Here is a 27,645-nt window from a genome sequence, read left to right on the forward strand (position 1 = left end):
ACGAAAAAGAGAATACATGCATATTTCTTTGGGTGTCGAGGAGGCAAGGAATACCTCTTTGTTTGGCGCGACTCTTGTAGGCCAAGCGCTGCTCCCTGACTTTGAACTTTTCCTTTCGATCCAGGTACAGGTTATGACGTACAAAAGAGACAAAATAGTGAACTTGCGAGAAGGGAAAAGAACATTTGTTGAATGTCCTAAAATGAATTCTCACCAATTAAACTTAAAAATCCAAAACATATGCAAAAACTTCAATTCATTTTTTAAAGTTAATTATTTTATGCTTCTCTTATAAGAGTAAGAGAAGATCTCATACCGGTTGGTGTATCGGGCTGGGCGAAGTTAGTAGGCAACTAGTTTCCGTTTCAAATCTCCGATATGTGAATTTCTTGTGCTGCAAAAGATAGACACCGATATATAACATGAAACATACCAGACACACCTTTCCTGATGTACCAAAAGTAAGTCTATATCCTAGGGAGATAGGAGAAAGGTGGGAAGATTTGGCCCTTTATTGGGTGGTAGGATGAAATATTACTCTAGTTCTCCCAATAGTTTTCAATAAAGAGATTGTGGAATCCAATATTTTACAATTTGAATTGTTTTTCACTGCAGTAGTGATTACTTATCCCAAAAGGAGTTTGCACAACGGACATGGAAAAGGCTGGTTGGGGGTTCAAAGTTTTGGAATGACACTGACATGCAAGTTGAAACATAGTATGAGCATTACCTCAAGGCACCGAAAGCAAGCAAGGTACCTTGGAAGGAAAGGTGTGAGTTTTGGCCCTGTTGTTGGTTGGTGAGGATGAAATACTTCTTTTGCTTACGCAACACCCAACATACACCTGTGTTCATTCACAAAAGAAAGAACATGAACTAGTAGTAGAGCTAAAAATTTTTGTGGGTGGAACAAAAACATGCAAACTTAGAGTTAAAGAAAGACACTGATAAATACGTTAAGATATACATTTACATCTTGGTTTTGAAAAGTTAAGGGGCACATATATTATGGGAACTGATCAAGTATACGATCTAGGCAGAAATTCATGAACATAGAGAACCATATGACAAAAATATGGCAAAACTCCAAATCCAGCTCTGCTAGGTGGTTTAACTCTTTCTGATATTTGCCTTCTCTTAAGAAGCCATACCCATGTGTCCTTGCAATCATATCAACCAGTGGGACCACCGGAACATGGGTGCACAATGGTTCCGGTCAGTTTCCGAGGCACATATGGGCCAGGGCTAGGCATATCATCATCACCTTGATTTGAAACTTTTCCAAAGCTGCAGAACCCGGGCCAAAGGCCGACTGCAGCTACCCGCACCCCAGCTGCCTTCGACCTTGTTTGATAGCTAACGTACGGAACACCATGTTCCAAGTAAGACGAGGACCGCGGCTAACCCCTTGCAAACAGCCGATGAACACATGGAACGTAATTACGTGACGTTCTTTTCCCATTATTTCTAATGCAACTTTTGCATGTTCATTTTTCACCAATTTAAATTATTTTGCGTCACAAGCTGCTGACACCTTTTGTCATCCTTGCGCTTTCCTGGAACCATTCCTGAAAAGTGCAGTAACAAGGGAACAGGATGTTCCGATCCCTTTCGTGCGTTCCAAGGACAGGATTCAAGCGAGCTCTTTCTCGGTCCTGGCTGCCAGGGACGCCAAAATCAGACTCCTTCCTACCACTTCCTTTCCAAATCCGAACGGGGCCGGTTGAACACGTCGGTCCAATCGGGGTACAGCCAAAAATGAAAAATTCTTCGTACTAGGTCCGGCCCATTCTCTACAGCCGGGCTTCCGGCGTGACTTGGCCCGTCCCGGCCCCATGTAGTGCCAAGACCTTGGTCCTAGCCAGCTTGGCCGACCGGTCAGATCAAAGCTGAAAGCAGAAACATACCACCATGGTGGGGCTTCCATGAAGGCATGTGTTCCAAAATTCCTACCACTAATATTTCCTTGAATTATCCTATCTTAAGCCGCATGGTATACCAGAATATATGATATGAAACATGGTTCCTTACTTCTTCATGAGCACAAATCAGAAACCCCGGATCTTAACCCATTTTTGTCAGCATGCATGGCATTTTAAGCTGCACCAAGTTCAAATTGGGTCTGACTTTTCATAATATTTAGATTATCTAAGTCTCAACTTTTCAAATTTCTAGTTTTAACTAAGATTGCAGATCTCCGAAGGGATGGGGGAAAGGGTGGGGTTTCGGCCTTCTTGTTGGGTGGTCGATAGGATGAAATACTCTTTCTTTTCTTACGAACAAAGCTTGTGAATACCAAAAGGATTGACGCTGAAGCCCTTGTTTGTTTGATCAGAACACAACCAGGAGAACAAGATAAATATCAATCTATACATATAAGAAAATAATGTTCTCCATTCCTTTTCCACTATAATTTTACATGTGTGCGCTCCTGACTTGAATTTCTGGCTCTGCTCTTCCAACTGGATTCTCCTTGAAGGGCTCATGGTCCTACTTTTCAATCATGCAAATTCATGCATTATTGTCTATTTCCGCAGTTTATGTCTTGCCACCAAATCACAACGGAAGAAGACAATCGCGTGCCAATTGGGGCGGTCCTGAACCAAATAAATTCACAAAGAGAAGAAAAAGATGGATTCAATAATGAACATTTTACAAATGAAGCACCAAAATGTTAAATGAATGACAATAATGTACTCATGTTTTCAGTATTAATTTCACTGTTGGCTGCTTGAGTTACAAAAAAACTGCTGATTGAAAAATTGTACATTTAAACGTGTTTTTCTGTTAGACCAACACTAAAAATTTTTATTTTTTGGGCCAGAATCAACTTTTCAAGTAAATGCAGAACCGATTCTAAAGATCTAAGAGTTTTTGTTTACTCTGTAACTACAAAGATGGATTTGTCCAGTTAAGAAAAAGCAGAGGATAAAATTTAAAGAAATGAAAAGGAGAAAGACGATTTGAATAACAACTAACAAGCTAGATATTATTAGGAGAATAGGTAAAATGTTCTGTATATGGCTGCAGAAGATAAAATGGGTGAAGAAAATCGATCAACAGAGAATATTGGTCAGATGAGAATAGCTGAATTAGAGTATGCGATATCCTTTTTAAAATGTGAACATGGTGTTAATATTTTCAGCATTCAATTGCTGGATTTAAGAAGAACATTCATAATCACGTCAGGTTTCCTAAAACAATAACATTCGATTCTTAAATCATGTCTTCTAAGAACTTATATTCGAAGAAATAATGTTCTGTCTGTGAAATGCCTTTCATAAGTCTCGATTAATATGACCAGGAAGAATACATCTCGAATGAACTTCAGGTTGAATCTGTTTGCTTTCTCTCATCTTATAAGGAGATCGCTCATTCTATCACGGTACGCTAGATTCTTCCACTCTACCAATGAATCCATTTCAAGAAACGGGAAAAAATCAAGAAACAATGGAGGCCAAAAGAAAATTGCTTCATTTATAACAATTTGATGTTCTTGCAACATATGAAAGGATCCGTCATGCATTTTTCTCAAGGGAACCTGATCCCATGTAGTAATACGTTACAATTGAGGAAAGCAAGTAAACTTTTGGAGTACCATCTCTTACATTCGATATTTTTTTCTATCTAGCTGAACGGTATATCTGTATACGTATACAAATGTATCCTAACTACTCAATATATCACACTACGTATATCTGCCCTTCATCTTCTGCTCTTAAAAAGGGCCACGAACACTGTTGCCTTTCAACAAAGTGAAGGCATGCTAGGAAGCATTTTTCTTTCTTTGCTTTTGGTCTTTCAAGACCTGATTGAGGCACTGTTGGAGATCATCCAACACTCAGGGTAGAGGGAACGGTTCCTGGACGAGTCCTTGCAGTAGTCATAGACCATGTAGTACCTCTGAGCCCAGTGCAGAGCCAGCCTCTGCATGAGGGTCAGCCTGAAGGTGCCGCCGGGTGCGGCCGGCACTGACTGGCAGTACTGAGACGAATAAGCCGGGCAGCCTCTCATGATGAACCTGGTGTACTTGGCCACAAAGGGTTGATACCTGTAATCAGCCTTGTATTTTCCATTGTCCGTAGCCCAAGCTGATGCATCCCATATTGAAGCATAGACCCACATTGGCCTCAAAGGGAAGGTGTTTGGGGACTTTCTTGTATATATTCTAATGGGGATATCATCTACGAAGAATCTGCAAAACATGAGAAAAAATCAGTGAGATGATCACAAACTCCCTGCCTAAAGTAAGCAAAAAAAAGACAGCAAAATCATAGCAAGGAGATTCAGTGAAGATTTTCAGTATGCCTATGAAGCCAGCAGTGGGCAGTGGTGATAGACTTACACTATCTCTCTTGGGTTCCAGAGAATGGCGTAGTTGTGGAAGTCAGCAGTAGGATCAAACCACAGATGAAACTTCACCTCCCTCCCAATCCCCTTTTCTTCAGTTCCATGGATGTAAACATTGGTCTGCAGCGTGTAAGGCTCGCCGGGAATGGTGCCTAAGAACTCAATATCCACTTCATCGTGTTGTCCAGGGTACTGATCCGCATTAGAAAGCTGATAATGCAAAGTTTATGCCATGAATATTTCAGTAAAACAGCAGGTCACATGCACATAGATAATGAGGCTATCAGAGGAAAGAAAAGATCATATGGCTCACTCACATAGAATGAAGTGATCACTCCTGCTGTGTAGCCAGGATGGAGTTTGATAGCTGCTCCGAAATAGCCCGATCTATATGCATTTATGGACTTGAACCCGCTTCCTGATTAATTTGACCACGAGAAATATTAGTACAGCCAAGGTGTTTAATTAGAGAAATATTGCGACAACAGATGCATACTTCTGTGCCCCCAAACCAGTAATTCGAGCCCTCAATTATGATATAATTGCGTGACTAATGAGTTCAGAAACAACATCTACAAGACTATAATCACATCATGTTTCCTAAAACAGCAATACAGTGTTCTTGTGTTACAAGTTCTAAGAACGTGTGTTTTAAGAGCACATTGTTCCTTCTGTCAAACAGAGTTGCAAGTGCTCCGTTTGATTACTAGATCATGCCTTCTGCCCTGCCAGTTTAAGAAGCCTAGGAAACTTTCACCTGAATACGCAAGTACAGATTTTCTACTGCATATAGTAAACCACAAAGAAATTTGAACTCGTGACTAGCTGCTTACTAGCCAGAACCAACACCACGTGGCTCTAACTTGAGGTTCTAACAGGTAACACACGCACACATATGATGAGAGATGAGTACCTGTTGATCTGTCAAGCCAAAGAGTGACAGATGATTGATCAGGAGAAATATACTGGTGCTGAGGGCCCCAGAGGGTTCTAAAGGACTGGTAGAAGGTGGAGGAAGGGAGGAGGGAGGTCGGGTAGTAGCCCGTAGGTGGTACTCTCTGTCCATTAATAAGCATGCTGCTGCTCATCAACTCCAACACAATCAGCAGAAGGAAAGCAAAAGGCACTGCCATCTTTCTTCTTCTTGCCAAAGCAGAGGAGGAAGACGACTAATTAGCTGATCAGTGAGTGATACTGCCAGTGTTGGTACTGGTAAGATCATGGGAGACTGAGAGAGAGCAATGGATTTATACAGAGCAGAAGATGGAGATGGGTGGTAGTTGGTCGTGCTTAATTTTGACTCCTAGGATTCGATTCAATCCATTCCACATCAATTTCGCCTGATGATCAGGGAGGGGCGCCAACAACGCCGGGCCAACTGCTGAGTTGATTTAGGAACAAGAGCAGAAGCCAAATGCAAACAAAAGACGGTCAAAAGTCGGGGCCAAAGCCGAAAAGAAGCTTTCACGAGCTTTAAGTTTGCTGTGGAATTCTTTTCCCACTTAATCCGGTGCTCTGTGTAACCTGACTTCTCGGGTGGGCCAATCTGCCGAACTTCATCTGTCTACATGCTTATAGAACCACAACATTGATAAATTATGCAAATTGCCTAGTTTCTATTTAAATGTATGAGACATTAATTCTTTATGCTGTAAAAGACATTAATGAAAGATATAAAGTTTTCGCAATAATGAAAAATCATGCTTGCCTTTTATTTTGATATCCTCAGAAGCATCGTCTTGTAAACTGCTCTTTCTTTACAGTCAACAGAAATTCGAAGGTCAAAACTGGTTTGCTACATGGTCAATCACATTTCCAGGATGTGCGTGGATTAGCTTTTGAGTGTGAAAGCACATCCACTTGACTTTTGACAAAGAAGTGGAGACATTTTTTTTCACGGTTTAGGTATGTGATTAGGAATGGGATACTTTGATTTGAGGGAGTAAGAAGAAGGTTAGGCGCTTTTCTTGATCATGAAAGAGGCAGGTAACAGTTTCTTTCTCGAGGGAGGTTGTAGTTAAGTTGGTTCTTCTGTCCCTTTCATCGAGGACCTCGGATTTCGTGCTATGACGTCAGCTAAACGTAATTTTTGAAACTTTTTTGATAAGCCAACACCTATTTTTCAAAAGTTTTATAAGAGCTCACATTTTTGACAATTTTAAAGTGTAAATTTTATTTTATTTATTCTTTTTTGAAATGTGAGGTGGGGAACATGGCGTTAAAAGTTAGGCTTGTGAATGAGTTGGGGTCGAGTCTTTTGTTTAACAAGTCAAACTCGAGTTCATGAGTCGACTTGTTCAAATAATCGAGTTGACTTCGAGCTCAACACGTAACTGTTGAGTTGAGCTCGAGTCTTAATAGAATTTGCCGAGTCTTAATCAAGTCGACATATTCAAACGAGTTTACGAGTTTGTCGAGCTTTAATCGAGTCGAGTTCGAACTCAACACGTAACGATGAATATCAATTCTATTCAAACGAGTTTGTCGAGCCTTAATCGAGTCGAACTCGAGTTCAACACGTAACAATGAATATCAATTCTATTCGAACGAGTTTGTCGAGCCTTAATTGAGTTAAGCTCGAGCTCAACACGTAACTGTTGAGTCGAACTCGAATTGCTTCTATCGAGCTATTCTTCAGTTCGAGCTGACTGAACTCGGGCTCGACTCAGCTCGTGTTCACCTCTAGGGCTGCCATCACTCTCCATGAAAGTGTTTGGGCAAGAGTAGTGACTGGTGAAATCATTCTTTAAGAGTCTCATATGGAAATGACCCCAAATCGCCTACCCAAAGGGTTGTTCACCTACCCACCCAGATTTGGATCACCCAAAACTTCAATTGTTCTGATTTATTGAGACACTTCTACTGCCCATGGTAGTTTAGGTTTCTTTGCTTATCCACCCGTCCACTGTGGTTAGATCTGGTGGAATAATTCTCTTGCACAATGACAGCTAGCGACTTGATGTTGGAGGCAAAAGTCTAAAAATTCCCTGTTCAAGTTATAGTTGTTATTACTAACTGCCGAGGCCGGCATGGGCTTTCGCCCCACCTAAAAAAAATAAAGAATTTATATGTAAATTTTAAAAAATTTCACTTGTTTTATATAAAAATTTTAAAAATTCATATTTCGGCACTAGTCAAATTTTAGAAACTTTAATTTGACTCCTTTTATAAAAAATTTTTAGCTCTGCCCCTAGCTATTACAATGTATTTATATTATATTTTGACAAGTTTATGGGACTGTGGCCGACATGTGGATGGGCTGGGTTAAGTTTGACCGGAGCTTGGCCTGGCCGAACCCAGACCAACCTTGATACTGAGCCCACTCCCCGAGCTTAAGCCGGTTCCCAAAAGAAAGAGAGATGAACCTGGCTTCTTAAGGAGCATGTCAGTTACCCAACCCGGCTCATTCCGCCCTAGTTGATAATTGTTATTTATTCATTATATTATTTTTTGAAAAAATTGATAAGTTTATTTTAATTGGTCTTAATTAGAAAAATTGGGTTTTGTGGCTGAGTTCAGTATTTAGATTTTAAATACCGAGTCCGGGTCAGGCCATAACGGGTCGGTTCCTACACCGGGTCCGCGCCTTAACCAGGTAATGAGCTACGGCCGTGCCGACGGCCGGAGCCGTTGCCAATTTCGTGGTCGTAGGGGCTAGCCTGGCTCCCACTGTATTTTTTTCTTATTGGTCAGATTAATGTCGACTACTACTGTTATCAATATCAGTGCAAATAAGAATCAGCAGAGATCAGTAATCTTAAAAACAATATCAATCCTGACTAGTTAATTGATGTAGATAATACAGCCCTTTTCTCTGTAATAATCTTCTGTACATCAAACAATAATTTTGGCATATTTTCTCACTTGTCTCATAAAATTTTGAATCTTATGGATATTTGATTTTCTTGGATCTATCCTAATGAAAGAATTTGAACGACATGCATCTTATGCTGTTCAACTCGAGACTAACTAGATGATATCCGAATCGATGAATCTGGAAACAGCAAAACATGATCTAGTTATTTGATTGGCACATTCAAGAGAAATTACTTCTGCCTTCTATATCATTCAAGATCTGGCCTTGCTGGTTTAACCTGCAATATACATCAATGAATTTTCTCCGGTTATAACGACGTTGCAGCCGTTCATTCGACAACATTTCGACAACTCATTGGTGCACACTGTGTTATAATCATGAAGTTCTTTGGTAATGATCTGCTCTTGCTTTCATGAAGATCCATCAACTATAGTCTCACTGATATTATCCATCCAGAAACTTTGAGGAAAGCGCCTGCAAGTGAATTTGCATAGTTGAATTTTTGTTGGATAGTTGCCAATAATGAAGATTCTGATTGCGCTGATGCTGCATGCAACATTAACATTATTAATTTTAAGCACCACAGGCCAATGCCAACAACAAAAAGAATGGATGCTACTAAAGAACCAGATCAAACCAAATCGATTTCCAATAATTGACCAGATCATATCTAAATTCATGTTCATGACACTAAGTCATCTGATAGCTAGCGTGCTTGAGAACGATATCCGAAAAAAGAAAGGGATAAAACCCAAGAACTCCAATGATTTCAACAGGCTTCACATGAACCTTGAGTAGTTCCAGCCATGCTTGTCACTTGCTCCTTGAGTTTTTTCAGTTAGGTCTTCTTATATATGCATGTCACTTTTCATTTTCTCTGGGGATATTTGCTAAGAAGGACATTGTGTTCTGAGAACGCATATTTCAAGACACAGTCTCTGTTTCTTCAACAGTTGGGGCTACTCTCTCTAAGTTGGTCCCTTTCCTGGTTACATGGGCAACATTGAATCCATTAATGCAGTCTGTTTCGTAGATAAAACTCAAGTGAGAGGAATTTTGTTCATGCATGTGCGTTTGACAGGCTTGTTAGTAGCACTAACAATTCTAAACAACCAATAAAAGTGTGGCCTTAGTGATGTTTTACATGGCAAGCTGCAATGCCAGGTGACTAGATCAATGAACAAGTGAGCTATCCATGAATATCTTTCTCCACCCTCCCTCTGCAAACAGAAAGAACCGTAAAGAAGATGATTCACAGAGAAAAGATCATGTAATTTCCATTTTCTTCTGTTACAATATACAAGATTTGAAAGGTATTAATTGCCTTTCTTTTGGAGGCCCGTAATATAAGGCTAGCTAGCTCACCACAATTTGAGAGATAAACAGTTTAAACGACGCCTGTCGGTGGTTGAAACATGAAACTTAAAAGGCAACTAACCAAAGGAGGCCAAGAGTGAGCTAAATCTGCAGAAACCTACATTGATCATCTGTCACGTTGCTTCGTATTTTCTTATTCCACAAAGATGAAAACCTCACCTCCCTCCCAAGTCCCATCTTCCTCTTGGCAGCTTCATTGATGTAGTAGACATGATGGGTCTACAAAGTGTGGACTTGCATGGAATGGTGCCCAAGAACTGACCATGTACACTTCAACTCCATGTCCCAAATCCACATTTCTGCCTAGTGTCCACTCCCTATATATTCTCATTAACTTAGTTCAGACTTTCACAACACAACTCAAAATAATTTAATCGGTTGGTCCAGTGGAATTTCATGTAGAATGAGGTGATAACTCTTGCCCTGCAGCCTGGGTGGAGTTTGACTGCAGGGGCCGAGCCACATCTGGGCATGTGTGGGCAATTGCCCTCACAGTCCAGCAAAGCTGTTTATTTACATGTTAGTTTACCCAATCTATTTTGGGTATTTTATATGCTAATGCTTCCTAATCATTCAATTTAAGAAAAAATTCTATGGTGGTCTAAAATTTTTGAATTAATATTGCTCCTTAGTCAAACATTTCTAGCTCCATTGTGGACTTGAGCCCACTTTCTGTAATTTTGCAGAAGAGCTAATAGTGAATTGATTCAGCAGTTGATAGACAAGTATGAAATCTGAGAGAGGGGAGCGTCGTGAAAACTTGAGCAGGCCATTGATTATGGTCGGGAGTCGAATTTATTGTGGATCTTATTATCCATCAAATTAATCCATGAACCTCTTTTTCGAGGGGAACAAAATATTTCTTGTAATTCATGATTGAATGAAACATACGCAAATCTTTGTTAAAAATCAAAAAAAAAAAAATCTAAATATCTAAGATGCCAAGATCGCGTATCACCTGATCTGATGAGATCTTGGGCAGTCAACTCCTTTAAGGGATCTGTCAAGTTAGCCAAAGATGACAGGAGATTAATCAAGGAACTTGCGAAGCCACTTACTACTCCAATCAATATTTCAAGCCCGAAAATTTGTTGCATTTTTTTTCTTGTCTTGAAATTTGTGTTCTATTAAAATTTATAATGAACTATTTCAAGTTTTCATGTGACAGAAGTCAAAAAATGCGATTTTTGTTTTCCAATTTATTGTGGAATTTTTGTCCTGTATTTTACCAATGAAAAATTTGCCCCTATCATGACGCAAAGAAGACGTGAGGCCGTGTCCTTGTTAGGAACAACACAATAAATACTCTTCTCGCACTCTCAAGAAGGGGTTAGAAGCAACGAGGAAGAAGACAACCGATTTACGTGGTTCAGAGCAACAATCTCCTACGTCCACGGTCACACAGATCACTTGTATTCTCTTTCTCTATGAACACACACAGAACAGACACTCTCAAGCGGTGGCCATCCTCAAAACATAAGGATTAGGGCAAACCCGCATTTGTACAAAATGACATATATGCCCTTACATAAGGAAACAAATGGCCAGGAGCTGCAACCATGGGACCATATCAACCAACGGGATCAGCACTGGATCGGCGTGGAAGAAGTACATACATCTTATGATGCATCCCATCTCCGGCGCAATCTGCCTACCGGCTGCCGGCACATCGTCTCCGTTTAGCCTGAATAGTACCAACACCTATTTTCCAGAACCAGAACATTGACGATCAAAGCTTGGTCACCATCTGTAAGTGTATTTTTTCAACTACATCGGATTCTGTTGATTGAATTCAGGCTTCAACCTTTTACATTTAAAACTCAATGCAGATCTGAGTAGCATAAGATTTGACATTTATATGTAATCAAATCGTAATTTTATTGGATTCCAGGCAGATATTGGGCTTCGAATCCAAACCTGGCTAGTGAGCGAATCAGGATATTATCCAGGTAAACAAATTCAAAATCTAAATGTTCGTTGGGGATGATGAGAGTTTGGGTGGAAGCTTTGGCTTTGTTTTTCTTTCAGGCAGTGGGTCAAATCCCACTCACCTGAAATCCAAAATAGAAATCAATGATCCAATCTGTCCGGTCTATTCACATCACAGTCGCGACCTTTCTTTATATATATATATATATATATATATAGATGTAAAGCAGTCATTTGAGAAGGTACTGAATGATCCCACTTCTTCTTCTTCTTCCAATTAATTGAATCAAAATTGACTTATTGTTGGTGCATCTTGGGAGTTCCTATTCTAAAACTTTGATGTATTATTGTCATTAGATTTACATTGCTGCGTTTGATAAAGATATTGCAGAATCTTCTAGTTGCGAGGTCTGATTATTAAAATTTAATGATGTAGCGTGACATCAATGTAGTCCATTTCCTTTCATTATTGGTGCTTATCTAAGCCAATGTTGGTAGAAATATTTTTGAAACCCTCTTGTCCAAGTTCTACTTACGAGACGCCAGCGGCGGCCGAGATTGTGATGGCTTGCCGACAGCCGCGGCCGTCATATCCAGCCAGTCGGCCGACTTAAGACCTTCGAGTTGGAGGAGGTTAATTTATAGTTTAACGCTTCGAGTTTTGTGGATCAACCAAAATCTGCAATCAATTATATTGGGCCTTGCTGTTTCATGAGTGTGCATCTTCTACCGGCGTCACCACTCCTGTTGAAATTCCACCGATGTTTCAACTACCATCAATCAATCATCATAATGAATGCTAAAAGGAGCAAGAAATGTTGGATATATATATATATATATATAAAAGCAACAACGTCACCCGACGCCCTGCCACCACCGCAGAAGGGAGGCCGTCCATGACAGTGTTGGGTATCGTGGGGAAGACGACAATCTCCCCTTCTCAACACCGGGGCCTCACCGGCAGACTTGAAACTGGAGTCCACAGTGGTGGTCTCAGTCTGTCGGTAAGGCACTGGCGGGGTCGCCGGCACCGTGAAAAAGGAGGCAACAGTCTCTCTCTTGGTACCAACTTTTTATATATATATATATATATATATATATATATATATATATATATATATATATATATATATATATATATGTGTGTGTGTTTGCCATGCAACTAAAGGTTATGAAAGTTTATAATGAAGGTTGATGACATTTGAGAAATTGCACACTAGGCATGTCATTTCTGAAACAATTAATGAGGAAATTAATTTTGTCCAAGACGGTCCTTGTTTTGAACCTTGGTACAATTTTGTCCTCATATAAAGGCCCACATATGTTTCTGGTGCTTTTTATTTTTTCTGCTGCACAAATTTGACATTAGCTGACACATACCTGAACGGTTTGGCACCTTGCTGGTGGGAGCAATCCCATCAGTGACTCCACAAATCAAACAGGAGTTTGGACACCTTTAGAGCGTGTTTGATTATGAGAACAACTCTTATAGGGTACCCTTTAGTGCAGACAAGTACAGTTCAAACACGCCTTTAAGATCTTTTGTTCATTAAGTAGTGATTTCATAGGCTGGGACATTCTTCTCCTTGTAAATGAGGGGCATGTGTTATAGCACTTAATAAGGGACCATGTGTTATGTGCTGGAAAAAACCAAACTGTTCCTATTTATTCAATGGAAGACCTCTTCATGTAAAGGTATAATAAAGTCACAAAAATCCCCTTTAACCCTCTGATTAGGGCTGTTCAACGATTCGCTTAAACCGAGTTCGAGTTAAGAAATGAAGTCGACAACCTAAACGAATCGAGCTCAAGTTAAGCGGGCTCAACTCAGTAAAACTTGGTTAAGGTCGAAAAAAAAAATATATAAAAATACATCTCGCAAAATTTACAGATAGATTGGTCAAATGGGCATGCATGTTATTGGAATGTGGAAGGTTCCATATTTAAAACTATATGCCGCCTCTTTATTTTAAAAAAATATATATATTTTTAATGAAATACTTGGCTCGACTCAAGTCAATCTTCAGCTTGAGATTAGTGAGTTTTAAGAACTCGAGCCGAGTTGAGCTGGAGATAATGAAATCAAACTTGACTCGAGTCAAGTTCAAGTTTCTTTCAAGATACCCGAGCCCAGTTCGAGCTGGCTCATCTAGGCAACTCACTTATGAACAGCCCTACCTCCCATAAAATGTGGGAACACGCCTTCCCACGCTAGTTAGCAGTATAGCCCTCAAAAAAGAGGTGGTTGATCAAAATTCTTCAAAACTGGAGCATGTTTTTGTTATTTCATTATATCCTAGGCACCTGCTTATGAATTTCTCATAAATACAATCTTTTCCATTGTCACAATCTCCGCGAACCCCTCCTACTCCAGTAGTTGGGGCCAAAATATTTCCCCAGTAGTCCTGCTGTCCAGGAGTTTAAACTTAGTGACCAAATCAGTTTTAAGTTCGTTTCTTTGACACAAACAGGAAGAGTTTGCTAGGAACTTGCATGTTGCACAAGAAAAGAAGTATGTTCAGATTTATAGACGGTCAATATTCTTGCCATCTTTCCACCATAAACATGTAAACTAATGCCCCTTTTCACGAAGGGGAGATACAGTACATTATTACAAACAATGAAAAATCCACATTTGTCTCTTACACTGCTTTCATACTTAATTTCTGTCTCTTATTTATGGCCACTCAATGCGCCCCAAGTGTCCAAACTGTCCCGATATCTTTATGTACTTATGCAGATAACTGTATATGTAATATGTATGTTTGTCTTCACGCCCAGAACGAGGCCAAAAATCTTTGCTTTGGCAACAAGAGGCATGTTTCTTACTGTAATTCTTTTGTTTTCAAGCTTTAATGAAGGTGGCAGTGGAGGTTCAGCACTCTGGGTAAAGGGCACGGTTCCTGGCCCAGTCCTTGCAGTAGTCATAGACCATGTGGAACCTCTGAGCCCACTGCATGGCCTGGCTCTGCATGGAGGTCAAGCCGAAGGCCCCGCCGGGAGCGGCTGAAACCGGCTGGCAGTACTGAGAGGAATAGGCCGGGCAGCCCCTGACGATGAACCTGCTGTACTTCCCCACAAATGGCTGGTAACTGTAATCGGCCTTGTATTTTCCATTCTCAGTAGCCCAAGATGATGCATCCCATATTGAGGCATAGACCCACATTGGTCTCATGGGGAAGGTGTCTGGAGACTTATTTGCGTAGATCCTGATGGGGACATCATCGACGAAGAATCTGCAGGCAGAAAAAGGAAGAAGAAAAGAGAGAGATGACAGGACCATAAGTTATTCAGTTATTGTCATGTAGTAAGATAAACTAGCTTGCAGTTGCAGAATAGGGCAAAAGAGATGGAGGTGTGGGCAGTTGGTCATGGGTGTCTTTTATAATGTCCCTATACTACTTGAATAAAATAGCTTGGTGGGGTAGGAAAAGAGTTCCTGTCGCACTTTCTTAAACAAACCTGTTTGGTTCGCTGTTAAATACTGCAGAAGTTCTATACAAACTTCAGAAATGAGACCAACTTTCTCTGGTTGAGAGATAAAAGGCGTTTGGGAAATCAATTGGAAGAAAAAGTGATTGATTAGTCAAGAGAAACTTCACAGCTATGTTAGGAACTCGGCACTCTCACGCTCTTTTAACACACCAAGAGAATCGAATCAGAAAAAGAAAAGAGAGTATGAACACACAGTTTTTAAGTGGTTCGGAGACAATATTCTCTTATGTTCACGGCCGCCACCTAGATCAGTTTTCACTATCACCAAAAATGACGGCCCTCATAAACATGAGATAAGGGCAAAACCCGCCAAGCAAAAAAAGACATAAATGCCCTTACAGAAAACTTTTGTCTTCCATAAAAAAGAGGTGCTCTATGTGGAAATTAGGGAAGGCTTTCACACTCCAACAAGCCATACTTAGGAAACTTTTTTCTTCCGTAGGAGAGAGGAAAATCTAAGAATCGCCGCATAGCAGTTGAATCAGGAACTGGTTTTCTCCATGGAAGTCGAACACTTGTAAAAGTTTTCACAAGATGGGTACCACCACCACAACCTGTTAGAAAGCTTTTACAGTAGCAGGAGAGAAAAAAATGTTGAATACCACAATCACCATTTGGAAAACTTTTACAGAACAAAGTAGTAGTCTAGTAGAAGACAAAAAAATTCTGAAAAGGATCCAGTAGACAGGGTATGACTCTGTTTTTCACCAAATGATGTGTATCTGCCACTCATTTTACAGTAAAACTTATCAAACACGACGAAGGCGCAAAAAGTAGCTGCCAAAGACGTCCAAGTTTCCAGTTATTGGTGACCTATGAAAGTAGTGAGCCTTGTGACGAGGTGTCCCTCGAAAGACGGACGTGCATCACCGAAGGATCACTATCTTCATGGTCGAATTAACACTAAATGTTGTCACTTGTCAAAAAAACGGGAGATGGGTAGGCACCATAAATCCACAGAGAGCCAGTTAAACTGATAACAGAAGATTGCTTAATAATAAGACCAGTTGAGGAATGGGCACTCACACTATCTCTCTTGGGTTCCAGAGGATGGCGTAGTTGTGGAAATCAGCAGTGGGATCAAACCACAATTGAAACTGCACCTCCCTCCCTATCTTCCTCTCTGCAGTTCCATGGATGTACACATTGGTCTGCAAGGTGTAAGGCCTGCCGGGGATGGTGCCTAAGAACTCAATGTCCACTTCGTCGTGCTGCCCAGGATACTGCTCCCCATTAGAAAGCTGCAAATTTTCAACAAACTCAACTTAGTTCAGACTTCAGAGCTACACACACTCAGTCACAGGGGAACTGATGAAGGACATCTTACATAGAACGAGGTGATGACTCCTGCAGTATACCCAGGTTGGAGTTTGATTGCTGCTCCAAAGTAGCCTGACAGGTACGCCTGTCTAGACTTGAACCCACTTCCTGATTTATTTACACAAGAATTATGAGCACAATTCTGCAATTTAGTCAGATACATGGACACCAAGACAGAGGGAGGTACCAACCTGAGGATCTGTCAAGCCAAATTGTGACAGATGATTGATCAGGAGACACTGACTGGTGCTGAGGCCCCCAGAGGTTTGTAAATGACTGGTAGAAGGAGGAGGAAGGGAAGATGGAGGTGGGATAGTAGCCGGGAGACGGGGGACGCTGGCCATTAATAATGGTGCTGCTGCACATCAACTCCAAAACGATCACCAGAAGGAAAGAAAGTGGCAGTGCCATCTTGCGAAAGAAGGGAAGGAAACAGAAATGCCACCAAGTGGGTACAATCTTTCTCTCTTTCAAGGGAAAAAGAGAAAGAGAAAGCAAAGCTGCTGCTAAAATACTGGCTAGTGGTTGAACTAGGATCTTCTTATTGGGCTAGCTAGTACAAAATTGGGGAGGATGGTACAGGCAACCAATAGAGCTAACAGCCTAACAGTATTCTCTCTCTTTCTTTGATCTCTCTCTCTCTCTCTCTCGGTTGCTGATGCACATCGATAACTTGGTGGGTTTATATAGAGATAGCTTCAAGCTGGTCATCGTCTCCCTTTCATGCACGCAAAGTTTCTTGCATTCCATTTTTCACCAATTTCCGGCCGATGTCTAAACCATCACCAACAGGACTGGCCAAAGCCCATTAATTGGTAAGAAGTCATGGATTTAGTTAGTAGAGCCAGAGTCTATCCACGACCAGTCATGGCTTACATGTCAAACAGGACTGGATTGCACCGTGGACCAGTCGTTAGCTTGTTCCCTGAAAACTAGTCTTAGTTTCCCACTGAACCCGGCATACTATGCTCGGTCAACAGCGATCTAATGACTCACTGAACTCGCTGGCTCAGCCTACCAACCGAGCTCAGAACCCCACCTGGGCTTAGTGGGCTTGACCCACCTTGTCAAAAGTGTTGAAAGGAGACAGGGGATAACATTACGGATCTATCAGCATCTTTAGTGATAGACTAAGACATGAAATATCTAGTCACTTAGTTCCTAGATAAGTTTTGGGTGCGCGGGAGGTTAATCTAACCGCCCAAGTAAAGACTGAAATCTCCTCTTTCCCATCATCCTCCCAAGATTCAAGGCTGCTTTCGGTGCTTCGAGGTGACGCTTCTAAGTATGCTATCAGACATGTTTTTTAAGCTTGGTGGCGTACCTTTGGTTCTTTCTGGTCACAGATATCAGCAAGCTTTTTGAAAATGTTACTGTTGCTGAATAAAAAGTAATTAACTTAAAACATATTAATATGTTTTCATCACGATATTAACGGAATAACTCGTATCCTCATATATGCATATTTTTAAATAAATTCAGAGCTTTTTCTTCTAAAAATGTCTTGGAACTATGTGATCTTTGTTCTTAATGGAAAGTTTGGTGGACTAAAGCCACTATGATGATGCGTGCACAGTAAAACCTTTGTCAATGAGCAGAAATTACTAAATAGTTTCTGATGTTGATGGTATTAAAGAATTTAATATCACATTGATTTCCAGAGAGAGCACTATCTAAGGGACATAATTCAGAAAAGATAAAGGTGTTCCTCCTATGTAAGAAACAGCGGTGAATTGGTGGTTTGTCTTTTTCAACTACCTTGATGGACACCTGAAATTATTAAGCCTAAGATGTGGTGCTGGAAGAGCAGGCACTCAACCCAACTTGGTTAGAGTGAAGATGTTGGAAACCTGCCTAGGTCAAGGTGGGTCCTGGCTAGGGTTGCAAAAGGATCAGATCCAGTACAGAAAAATGCATTCATATTTGTGCGGTTTACAGTTTAGAGATATCTTAATAGGACTTGAAAATATGAAAAATCTGACAAGGGTCCTGTCAGATTTTATGTAAAAACCATATCAGGTCGTTTCTTGGTCTTCTGTAGGTACCTGTGGATTTAAGGGCACAAGAAGGGGTACCCCATTTGCTGCTCAAACCGCAGCAATAAACGCTATTCGTATGGTAGTAGACCAGGGTATGCAACAAGCAGAAGTCATGATAAAGGGTCCCGGTTTTGAGAGAGATGCAACATTACGAGTGATTTGTAGAAGTGATATACTATAGAAGTCATGATAAAGGGTCCCGTTCTTGGGAGAGATGCAACATTACGAGTGATTCATAGAAGTGGTATACTATTAAATTTTGTACGTGACGCAACCGCTACCCTTTTCAAATGAGAATTCAGTTCTAAAAGTTTGAAATTCAGATCTAAACTGCTTCTTATCGTTTTGAGCAAAAAAGGGAAAAAGAAAAGTTGAGAATGACTATTTGCTTTTCGTTTCTTTTTTTCATTTATTCGATACAGTGGTTATAAACCAGTTTGCTCGAGCAGGCTGCACAACAAGTCAAGCCAATTCGAGCTTGAGTTTATAAGAATGCAAACGAGTTGTGTTTGAGTTGTAAGAACTCGACTCTTTAAATTGGACTCGGTTCAACTACATAAGGAATGTTGAAATATAATGAGAGGATAGTTAAACAAATAACTACTGAACAAGTTAAAGGAAACGAGACCTGCCAACATAAAGGAGTTAAGCAAGTCGAGCTAGAGGTCGATGTTGTATCATTGAATTGAGTTCGAGCTTGTTCTATGAAGTTTAACTTGGCTCAGGTGCAGCCCTACTCTCCAAACTCAATACCTGGTCGGTAAGATTACCTGGCCAAGACAACTGATCAGTAACTTCAACCACCGGTGTTACAAAATCAGAATCTGAATTGAATAAACCAATGCTTAGTATATTTGAATCGACAAAAAAAATTATATTATATTTATCTCTTTAAAAAAAGAAAAATATATAATATATAATCAGTTACCTATTCAAGGCAATTTTTCTAACATTGACCTGCACTTTTTTTTTATTTAGTTTGTTAAAGAAAAGAGGGTAAGTAAGGCTACATAATTTATAACTCATAACCTTAAGAAAAAATGTGTAAACGTACTTATACATTTTTTGACAAAGTTCTTTTCATACAACAAGACACTTAACGCAGAATCATTAAACAACATGCAGAATTGATCGAATTGGCTTAACCTGACGCTGGAATTCATTAGACTTCCGCCTTACCAATCACTAACTTGATCACCTTTAATGAATTGAACTCAGTTAGAAGTTGATTTGATTCGAGCTGCCTCAGGGACCGACTAGTTTGGCCAACAAAGGCAAAATCAAATATGAGTTTTAGAACGGGGTGCCAACTTAAAAGGATATGAGCATTTGAAAAGGAAGGGAGGAGACGGAGGATCCTTCTCCACATAAGCTATCATGTGGATTAAAATAGTCTGCCTTTCAATTTTCTTCTATCTATGTACCAACTACCAATTAATGAGAATTAAAAGTCTTTGGTAAAATACAAGTACAGGACTTAAGAGTACCAAACATTTAATGCTGCCTATTTAGACTCTAAGGATAGGCTTATTTTATTCAACACCAATAATGGCTTAGTCCTTTCTCTTCCTTCTTTAATACCCCAATCTAATCTCTCAAAATGATCCAAAACATTCAATCATTTTCTTCTCTGGGATTAATCATCCCCGATTTACTCATCTCAAAGGGATAACCTTTCTCCGGCTTCCTATTCGAGGAACAAAATTGCCCATTTCCAACCATACCAAGAACAATCAGGTGTTTGCATCTACCTAGAAAATCAAACACACCTATATGAATAGTTAATCATAAGATATCACCCAAAAGCAAACACTAGAAAGTGTGTGTACACCAAATAAATACTGTTACTTGATCACCAGTACCATGCCTTTCCAAAATCTTGTTGGTAGTAAAGAACATATCTCAGAATCTTTTTGTTCGAGACTTTTAGTCCAGGATCTTCACCTGAACACTTATTCATAACTCTCCTCTTGCTGTTTTAGAGGTGCTTGTTGCCATGTTGAGAGAAAAAAAAAGAGGTTGTGATTTAGATCTAGAGTTTCATGCATACACGCCACCCTGGCGCATCTGCGGCGCCAACCGGAAACCGGTGAGGCCGACAACGATTGGTCTGTACGGCCGCAAACCTAGCCGAAAGTCGATGGTCAGAGGATGAAAGTTGGTTGGCCGGACCGAAGATGAATCAAACCGCGCAGTTCATATGGTGGGGGCAACCATAAATGAGTTTGTCTCCCATTTCTTGATGCCCAATGCAGACCAGAGCACAATGGCTGGCTACCAAGCTTGAATAGATTGCTAGGGTGTCCAATTTGCTGAGTGTAATCAAAACATGCAATAGTTGCTAATGTTTATGAATCTATTTTATGGTTCAGGTAAATGATACATGTTGTGAATGAGATGAGATGGTTGGAATATGAATGTAGTTGCGCGGTCATGTCATCCCCAATGGGTAGGGTAGTTGATCAATGTATACAGTTTTGAAAAATAATGTGGCACTTTTGACTTACATATATATATATAAAAATAGAGAATCCTTCTAGCAAAATAATCATGGAGGTATGGTCTACCTTCTTATTCGTCAAAAAAATCATCTCTAAACAAGCAACTAACTGCTTTCTGGAGGATTACTTGTTCATTGGTAATATCAGCAGTGGCGGAGCCAGAAATCCTGGTGTGAGAGGCACTAATTCAAAGAATTTTAGATTCCAAGGGTTGCCAATATATACAAAGGTGCAAACAGTTGAAGGCATCAATATATAAAAATCATGAAATTTTGTGGGTTGGTAAGCAGCCCACATGTAACTCCACTGCTAGTAAAGTGCGTGGTATAATTGGATCGTTTGTATATCCAATTTGTTTGCTTCTATTTTAACACCAGAGCATGCTACTTTGTTTTTTCCTTTGCTTTTTCTTATTATTCATTTCATCCTTTAGTACATTTTCATCTTCTTCCATCCAAATATAGTATTTGGAAAACAAAATAATCACCATCTACTCTTAATAGCTGATTGCTGCTTGTAGTTGGAAAACTATAGTTGAGCTCTTTTACTAATTAATTCGAAGGCTACCAATTGATTGTGATCTAAAATGACATCATCGACATTTATTATGGCACTTAGAGACAAGGTGCTTTCTAATTAATTTTCAAGTGTATGGATTACAATTGAATTCATAATCTATGATAAAATACAACATAATCTATCCAGGTGCTTCCGAAGATGGACATCGAAGTACAGAAGATTGCGAGTTACCAAAAGCCATCTCTCAACTAAATCCAACCATTTGCAGTCGCCGTGATTCCGTGTTCCTCCTCCCCTACATTATCGGATTTTACCGAAACCATCGTTGATCCATTAAACGATGAGAGCGCACTAACAATTGAATGAAAAGTTTTCGTAATTGATCGTATTAAACATTGTTATTATTATTACTATTATTATCAATTCACTTTATATTTCGCTTTCGCTATCGTACGGCTTCATGACATGACAATTTGTGAAAGGGAAATTGAGGAGACGACCGATGAGGCCCACTTGCCGACAGACCACCTACGCTGTGTGGCCTTTTATATATATATATATAAAGAGAGAGAGAGAGAGAGATGTGTATTCCAATGTGTTGAATGTCGAATATTGTTGAATGACTAAAAATTTAAAAACCATAATTGAAAACACTGTAAACATTGCTAAAAGTACTATAAACTCTCAATATCAACAGCATTTTAACAGCATACTTTTCATTTCTAACCATTCGGCTACATTTAACATCCGGTTTGTGTATGCGTGCGGGGGAGTGCAAGGTGCTGGGGTCTTGAATTCATTTGAAGAAAGATACAGGGAAATCAATGCTAAAAAATAGATTAAAGGAGCTTTCATGATCTCAATAATTCATGAGCTTATCATCGCGGAAACGCACCGTATTTCAAATACAAAGGAAAAAAGTTGGCCAAAAGCGAAGTGTGCCTCCTTCTTAGACAATTGAGAACTACAAGAAATTTAGGTCGATTTTGGTTTGAAAGTGTAGTAGCTCGCACCACGTCGCTTGCTCAAAGCATCTTATCACAATTAGCTCTCTATTCATCCTTAATGTATTCAATGCTTGCATGTTTAAATTCCCATCTAACAATATGCTAAGTGTCAATGAGTCCACGAGCTCATTAATTTTTTTTTTTTTATCTTCAGGTCTCATGCTTGTAGTCTCTATGAATGGAGGCAGGAGTGAAGTTAGGAATTTTTCATGAGAAGGATGAATTATAGTTTCAAAATTTCGACCAGGACCAAAATGTCAATTTTTCAAAATTTTTGTATATAATAAATATTTTTTTTTAAAAAATTCTATGTAAATTTTTTTTAAAAAAAATTGAGGGTGAAGCCAAAGCCCCGAGCACCACCCCCTCCCCTTCCCTTTCCCTACATGGAGGTCTGGTGTTGTATCATGAAACTACACTTATTTACTATACAAGAGTACCTTGATGACCAAATAAAGAACTTTACTAGTTACTAATAAAGGTCGTATAAGATACATCTACTATTTTGCAAACAAAACAATATGTAATTGTTTCATGAATATGAACTAAAGATTGGAGTAAATTCATGAAAACACTCATAAAACACCATAGAAAATATTATAAAAAAATTCATGAAACAATTACAAACTGTTGCATTTGGCAAACGGCCCTCGATAGCTTATAAATAAATCTAAAATCATAACAGCCACGAAGCAGCACCATATGAGTGAGAAGTAAACGATTAATGTGTGGTTTTAAAGATATGATCTTCGACTTAATTAAATGATATGAATCTGAACCATATACTTGTTTGAGAGTCTATCTACTTTTAGGAGTTTGTCGTTATAGGGCGAGCCCAACATGAATTCAACGTTGATGGGTTTCTAGAAAAGCAACCAAATGAAGACATTTTTTTTTAATTGATGACGTGGAGTGGAGTTAGATAGATCTGTACGGGACTACGTCAGACCACGTGTCCATGTCATGACCTCGTTCAAAGTGCCTAAGTGCAGGTGAAAATGAGTCCAACATAAGCCTCATCCAAAATGAGTCCAACAGAAACCAAGGCGCCCTTTCTTTTCCCTTCCCTCCACCGTTTAGGGTTTAAGGTTTATTGGCTAAGAGGTTGACATCTATAGGAATCGAACAAAAGACCAACCTTATGCTAGTTTCATGTATGTGTGAGTAGCTATGCCAAACCCCTGTTAACCCCTGTTAAGGTATATGTATACCTTGACAGCCAAAATAAATCAATCTCCTTCTTTGAAGATCTTATACTATTTAAAAAGGAAATATAGTCTTAAAGATGGAACTTTCTCCTCCTTAACTAGTCTCAAAAGTGAGATAAATTTCCCATAAGTGAAATATTTTCTTTCTTTAAAATACCAACTACTTAAAGAGGCAAAGAATGTTCATTAACAAATATTGTTAGATTATATAATATGAGTCACCAAACCCTGTTGGGCCTTGTCTTTAGGTGGATTAGGTTTCAACAATTGATAGAATTTTCTTCTTGTCTGCACATGCCATGTCGTCTCAAACCCTCCACATGAGAGAGAGAGAGATGGGAATTAATATTGGAAGGACGAGGGCTGTCAAATCTTGCATGCACAAAATGTCAAAGCTGAAAGTAGGGGCATAGTCGGACTCGGGTCCAGTCCAGGCTTTGCCAAGTCTGACCCTGATAATCGAGTTTGATTAGTTAGGTCCACAACCGAATTCAAATTCAAAACTCAAATTTGATTTTTTGGGAGTAGTAGAATGTTTATATACAAGACTTCCAAATTCTGTTCAAACACAAAATAGGACTCTAACCAGATGATAGTGAATCCAAATCCAGTTGTAAATCATAAGTCCCAATTGTTCAATCAATCCATTCCGAGGAACGTTATGTGGCTGGTTAGTTGAAGGGTTAAAGTTCGATTTTCATAGGTGCTACACTTTTGTATTATAAATGATGGCATGCATGACACTCAAGCTGAATGATATACCTAAAACCAGCCAAGTTCTGAAACAACCATGAACCAGTTGACGGACAGAAAAAAGGAGGATGGGGTTGCCTCTCTTGTGTACAGTCAGTTGTTCAACCAATTCCCGATAAATTAAATATGAAATCAGATCTATATCCCGATAAATTATATATGAAATCATATCTATATCCCATGACATCATTCCTGTTTTTTATGGTAAATTTGTGTTAAGTGATAGGGTCACTGTTCTACCGACAGTCTCGTTCATGCCCAAAGAACAAAAGAAACAGCAAAAAAGTCTTTGGGTGGAGTCCCCATCGATCGGTGGTTATGCTGCTTATTTCTTCAAATAGGTTCCAACGGAAGATGCCCCCAAAAGTCTACGCCACAACCTTACATCTTTCTCTGCAATAATCTACGTTGGACCTGAACTTTTTCCAATAAAAAAATGGAAACAGTTTTAAAAAAACGAATAGAACTAATCATCACTTATGAATTCGTCTTTGTTGCAGAATTTTTATGGTCGCCATTTGTGGGAAAATAGTTAATTTAATAATGCCCATGATTCAGCTTCTTGGCATAATCTAAAGGAGAGATTTGTCTGACCAGAAGCATGGAAGAGTCCTGACCACATAAATCTAATTCTTAATTCTTTAAACGAGCCCTGGTCCGAAGATTATGCACTCCAATTTTCAACGACTCATTAACAAAAGTTTAATTTGTCATGAAATGAGTCTTGTATTTCAACTTTTACTTGATACCATGTAGCATCTACATCTTTTAACATCAACATGATCTTTATTTAGCATCAGCTCTTCACCTGCAGTTGTTGAATAAGACAGTTGAAATGGTAGATATCATAGCCTTGGAGGCCTATTCCTTAGCTTGCTATGCTTACAGAGATTTAGTTGGTGAGCAAGTGGTTAGTTTATGCCCAATTGAAATCTGTGGGCAATACTTTTCTTGTGCTACTATCTGTTCACGTGTCTTTTCCTTCTTTAATAAAGCCAGGTTCATTTTTTTGTGGGGTGCTAAAAGAAGGGAGAATCGACGGACACCTACCAAATCATGCATTGGTACATTAGTAAGCTTCTGGTTGGTAAACCTTTGAGGTCTCTCAGATGGTATTTGGTAGTTTTTCCTTGCATTCTCTTGCTTTCTAACAAACTGCCTCGATTCAGAGACTTTGTTGCTTGCCTAGCGGCCGCATAAAACCTCGAGGCTACTCCTCTAATCCCAAGTTACAGTACTCCTAGCCAAGAACATCATAGCCTATCTTTGCAGTAGCATATTTCTTTCTTCTTCTTCGTTACATAGAAAAAGTGAGCTACCAGTTCACGTACAAGTTCAGGTACAAGATATTATCATTACCGAATGGACAATTAAACATCCAACTCAAAAGACCGAATTGCAGAGTCGAGCTCTACCAACTGAGCTATATCCCCGAGCCAAGCAGAGCATGAATGAAGGAGTCGCATGCTTCTTCGGTGGCACCCATGCCACTTGAACTAAAGATCTGCTACCTACCAGCTACTAGCCCCAGCCAGTGAGCCAAATCAAGGGTGTTTAGTGGTTGGAACTGAGCCAAATCAAGGGTGTTTAGTGGTTGGAACTGAGCCAAATCAGAGGGTATTTAGTGGTTGGAACTAAGCATCAAACAGTAGACAGAAGAACCCAAAGAACAATTTGTTCTCATCACGGTACCTGGGAATGAAAAATGGCGTTCATTCGTGAACCATATCCACTCATGCACTTTGGGTTGTTCGTCCAACCATATCTGTTCTGCTGCAATCTGTTAATTATTATCGACCATACGTCTCTGCGGTTGCACTGTCCGTTGGCATGAGTTCAAACTAGCAGATCTGCACTTGGTCCCATAAAATCGAAAAGGTCTTTATTTAATCGCTCTTTGCATGTACTACGCAATAGGCCAACATCTCCTGGCCCCTCCATGCATTATATCCGGTTAACATCTTGTACCGTGTACAAAAGAAACACGTTCTTCATCTTCATCTTCACTTTACAGACAAGAATATGTATCTGTTTCAATGTAACAGTGATCTGCTGCAATAATTTTTCCAAGAAAACAGGTCGAGAATAAAATACATTTTTGCACGGAGGGACTGGTGCTATGTGATACAGATGTATATGAATGTTTTTCATGTGAGTAAGAGGTTAGCAACCCACTGCCCGAAAAAGAGGCCCGAAAGCTACCCCTAAAACTCCTTCCTGTTACTTCTAGGGTCCAGTGCTGCATCAGGGCTTGGGTGAGTGGACCACTTTCAACTCGACAGAGTACTGCCACATTTAATGGCCCAGGTGAGTAGCACCCATGCGAATCAAAGTAGAGATGTGCCGCCAACAAGCACCTCGTTTCGACCAGCTATGTTACACCCCTTAAGGCTATATGTAAGCTTTAGACCCAAGTTGGTTAAGCAAATTTGTGAATTAGTTTAGTTTGACTCTGAATCAACTCTAGTAGTTAATGGAATTGAGACTCAATGTTTGAGTTTAATTTGCATCTGAAAGAGATGTCCTATTTAAAACTTGTTGGATCCGGATTTGGTTTCAGCTGCTCGCATCAGGATCTTTTGCCCGATCATGGGCAACCTAACCATGTAAGACTTGGTAGTGCCTTGAATTGACCCACTTTGACCTGACCGGTTTACATCCCTATCAGTCCTATAGATTCCGACTCTTTTTCTAGCTTGTGGCTACCACATAACGAAGATAAGTTTCATTTGAGTACATCGTTGTCATCTACTCTCAATATGCAGAAGATGCTGATCTTGTGAGGATATCTTTTCACAAAACGTAGAGAATTTGAAATGCAAATATGGATTATGAACATATCTGTTACACGTTGGCTTATCTTTCTCTGATTTGGAAGATTAGGATCCCAAAGTGGTCTGAGGATCTAAACATCCCTTCAGTTGTTGCAGGAATGGTGTTCAATCTAAAGATGGCAATGAATAATGAATGATGTTCCTTTCAGGTGGAGCTTATCCTCAAGAAAGAGAACGACATGAAGCAAATCCACATAAATAACAAGAAAAAATGCGAGACAAGTTGAGGAATAAAACAAAAGCAAGAAGTTTGGCAGGGAAAAGTTCCCTCAATGAGTTTAACTTCCTCAAGTAATGTATTCTGCATGTTACTTTAGTTTAGCGGATTGACGTAACTGAAATTGAGGCCGACCGCTGCCCATGTTCATTCCGTAAGCATTTAGTTTCATATGAACACTGATGAACAATTTCCTGAAAATGACTGCTGGCTAGTTCAAGATCCACTCCCTACATGTGTTTAGATTTTAGTCGGAGTTTGATTGAGTTAGGAAGGAAT

General features: G+C 39.7%; 2 protein-coding genes across 2 annotated transcripts; both read right to left on the reverse strand.

The window, feature by feature from the left end:
• Window positions 1-3,521: 3,521 nt before the first annotated feature.
• Window positions 3,522-5,697, reverse strand: LOC116265892 (xyloglucan endotransglucosylase/hydrolase protein 31-like). The gene is made up of 4 exons (XM_031646884.1): window positions 5,264-5,697; window positions 4,668-4,768; window positions 4,346-4,560; window positions 3,522-4,195 (listed from the first exon to the last, which is right to left on the reverse strand). The coding sequence occupies exons 1-4, from the start codon at window positions 5,481-5,483 to the stop codon at window positions 3,802-3,804; spliced, it is 930 nt and encodes a 309-aa protein (XP_031502744.1). The 5' UTR covers window positions 5,484-5,697; the 3' UTR covers window positions 3,522-3,801.
• Window positions 5,698-13,973: 8,276 nt separating this feature from the next.
• LOC126409185 (probable xyloglucan endotransglucosylase/hydrolase protein 32) lies at window positions 13,974-16,960 on the reverse strand. The gene is made up of 4 exons (XM_031646885.2): window positions 16,480-16,960; window positions 16,296-16,396; window positions 15,995-16,209; window positions 13,974-14,709 (listed from the first exon to the last, which is right to left on the reverse strand). Exons 1-4 carry the CDS (start codon window positions 16,697-16,699, stop codon window positions 14,349-14,351), a joined length of 897 nt encoding a protein of 298 aa, XP_031502745.1. The 5' UTR covers window positions 16,700-16,960; the 3' UTR covers window positions 13,974-14,348.
• Between the last annotated feature and the right edge of the window lie 10,685 nt (window positions 16,961-27,645).

Source organism: Nymphaea colorata, chromosome 12, assembly GCF_008831285.2.
Source record: "Nymphaea colorata isolate Beijing-Zhang1983 chromosome 12, ASM883128v2, whole genome shotgun sequence".
In the NCBI taxonomy this organism is placed as follows: domain Eukaryota; kingdom Viridiplantae; phylum Streptophyta; class Magnoliopsida; order Nymphaeales; family Nymphaeaceae; genus Nymphaea; species Nymphaea colorata.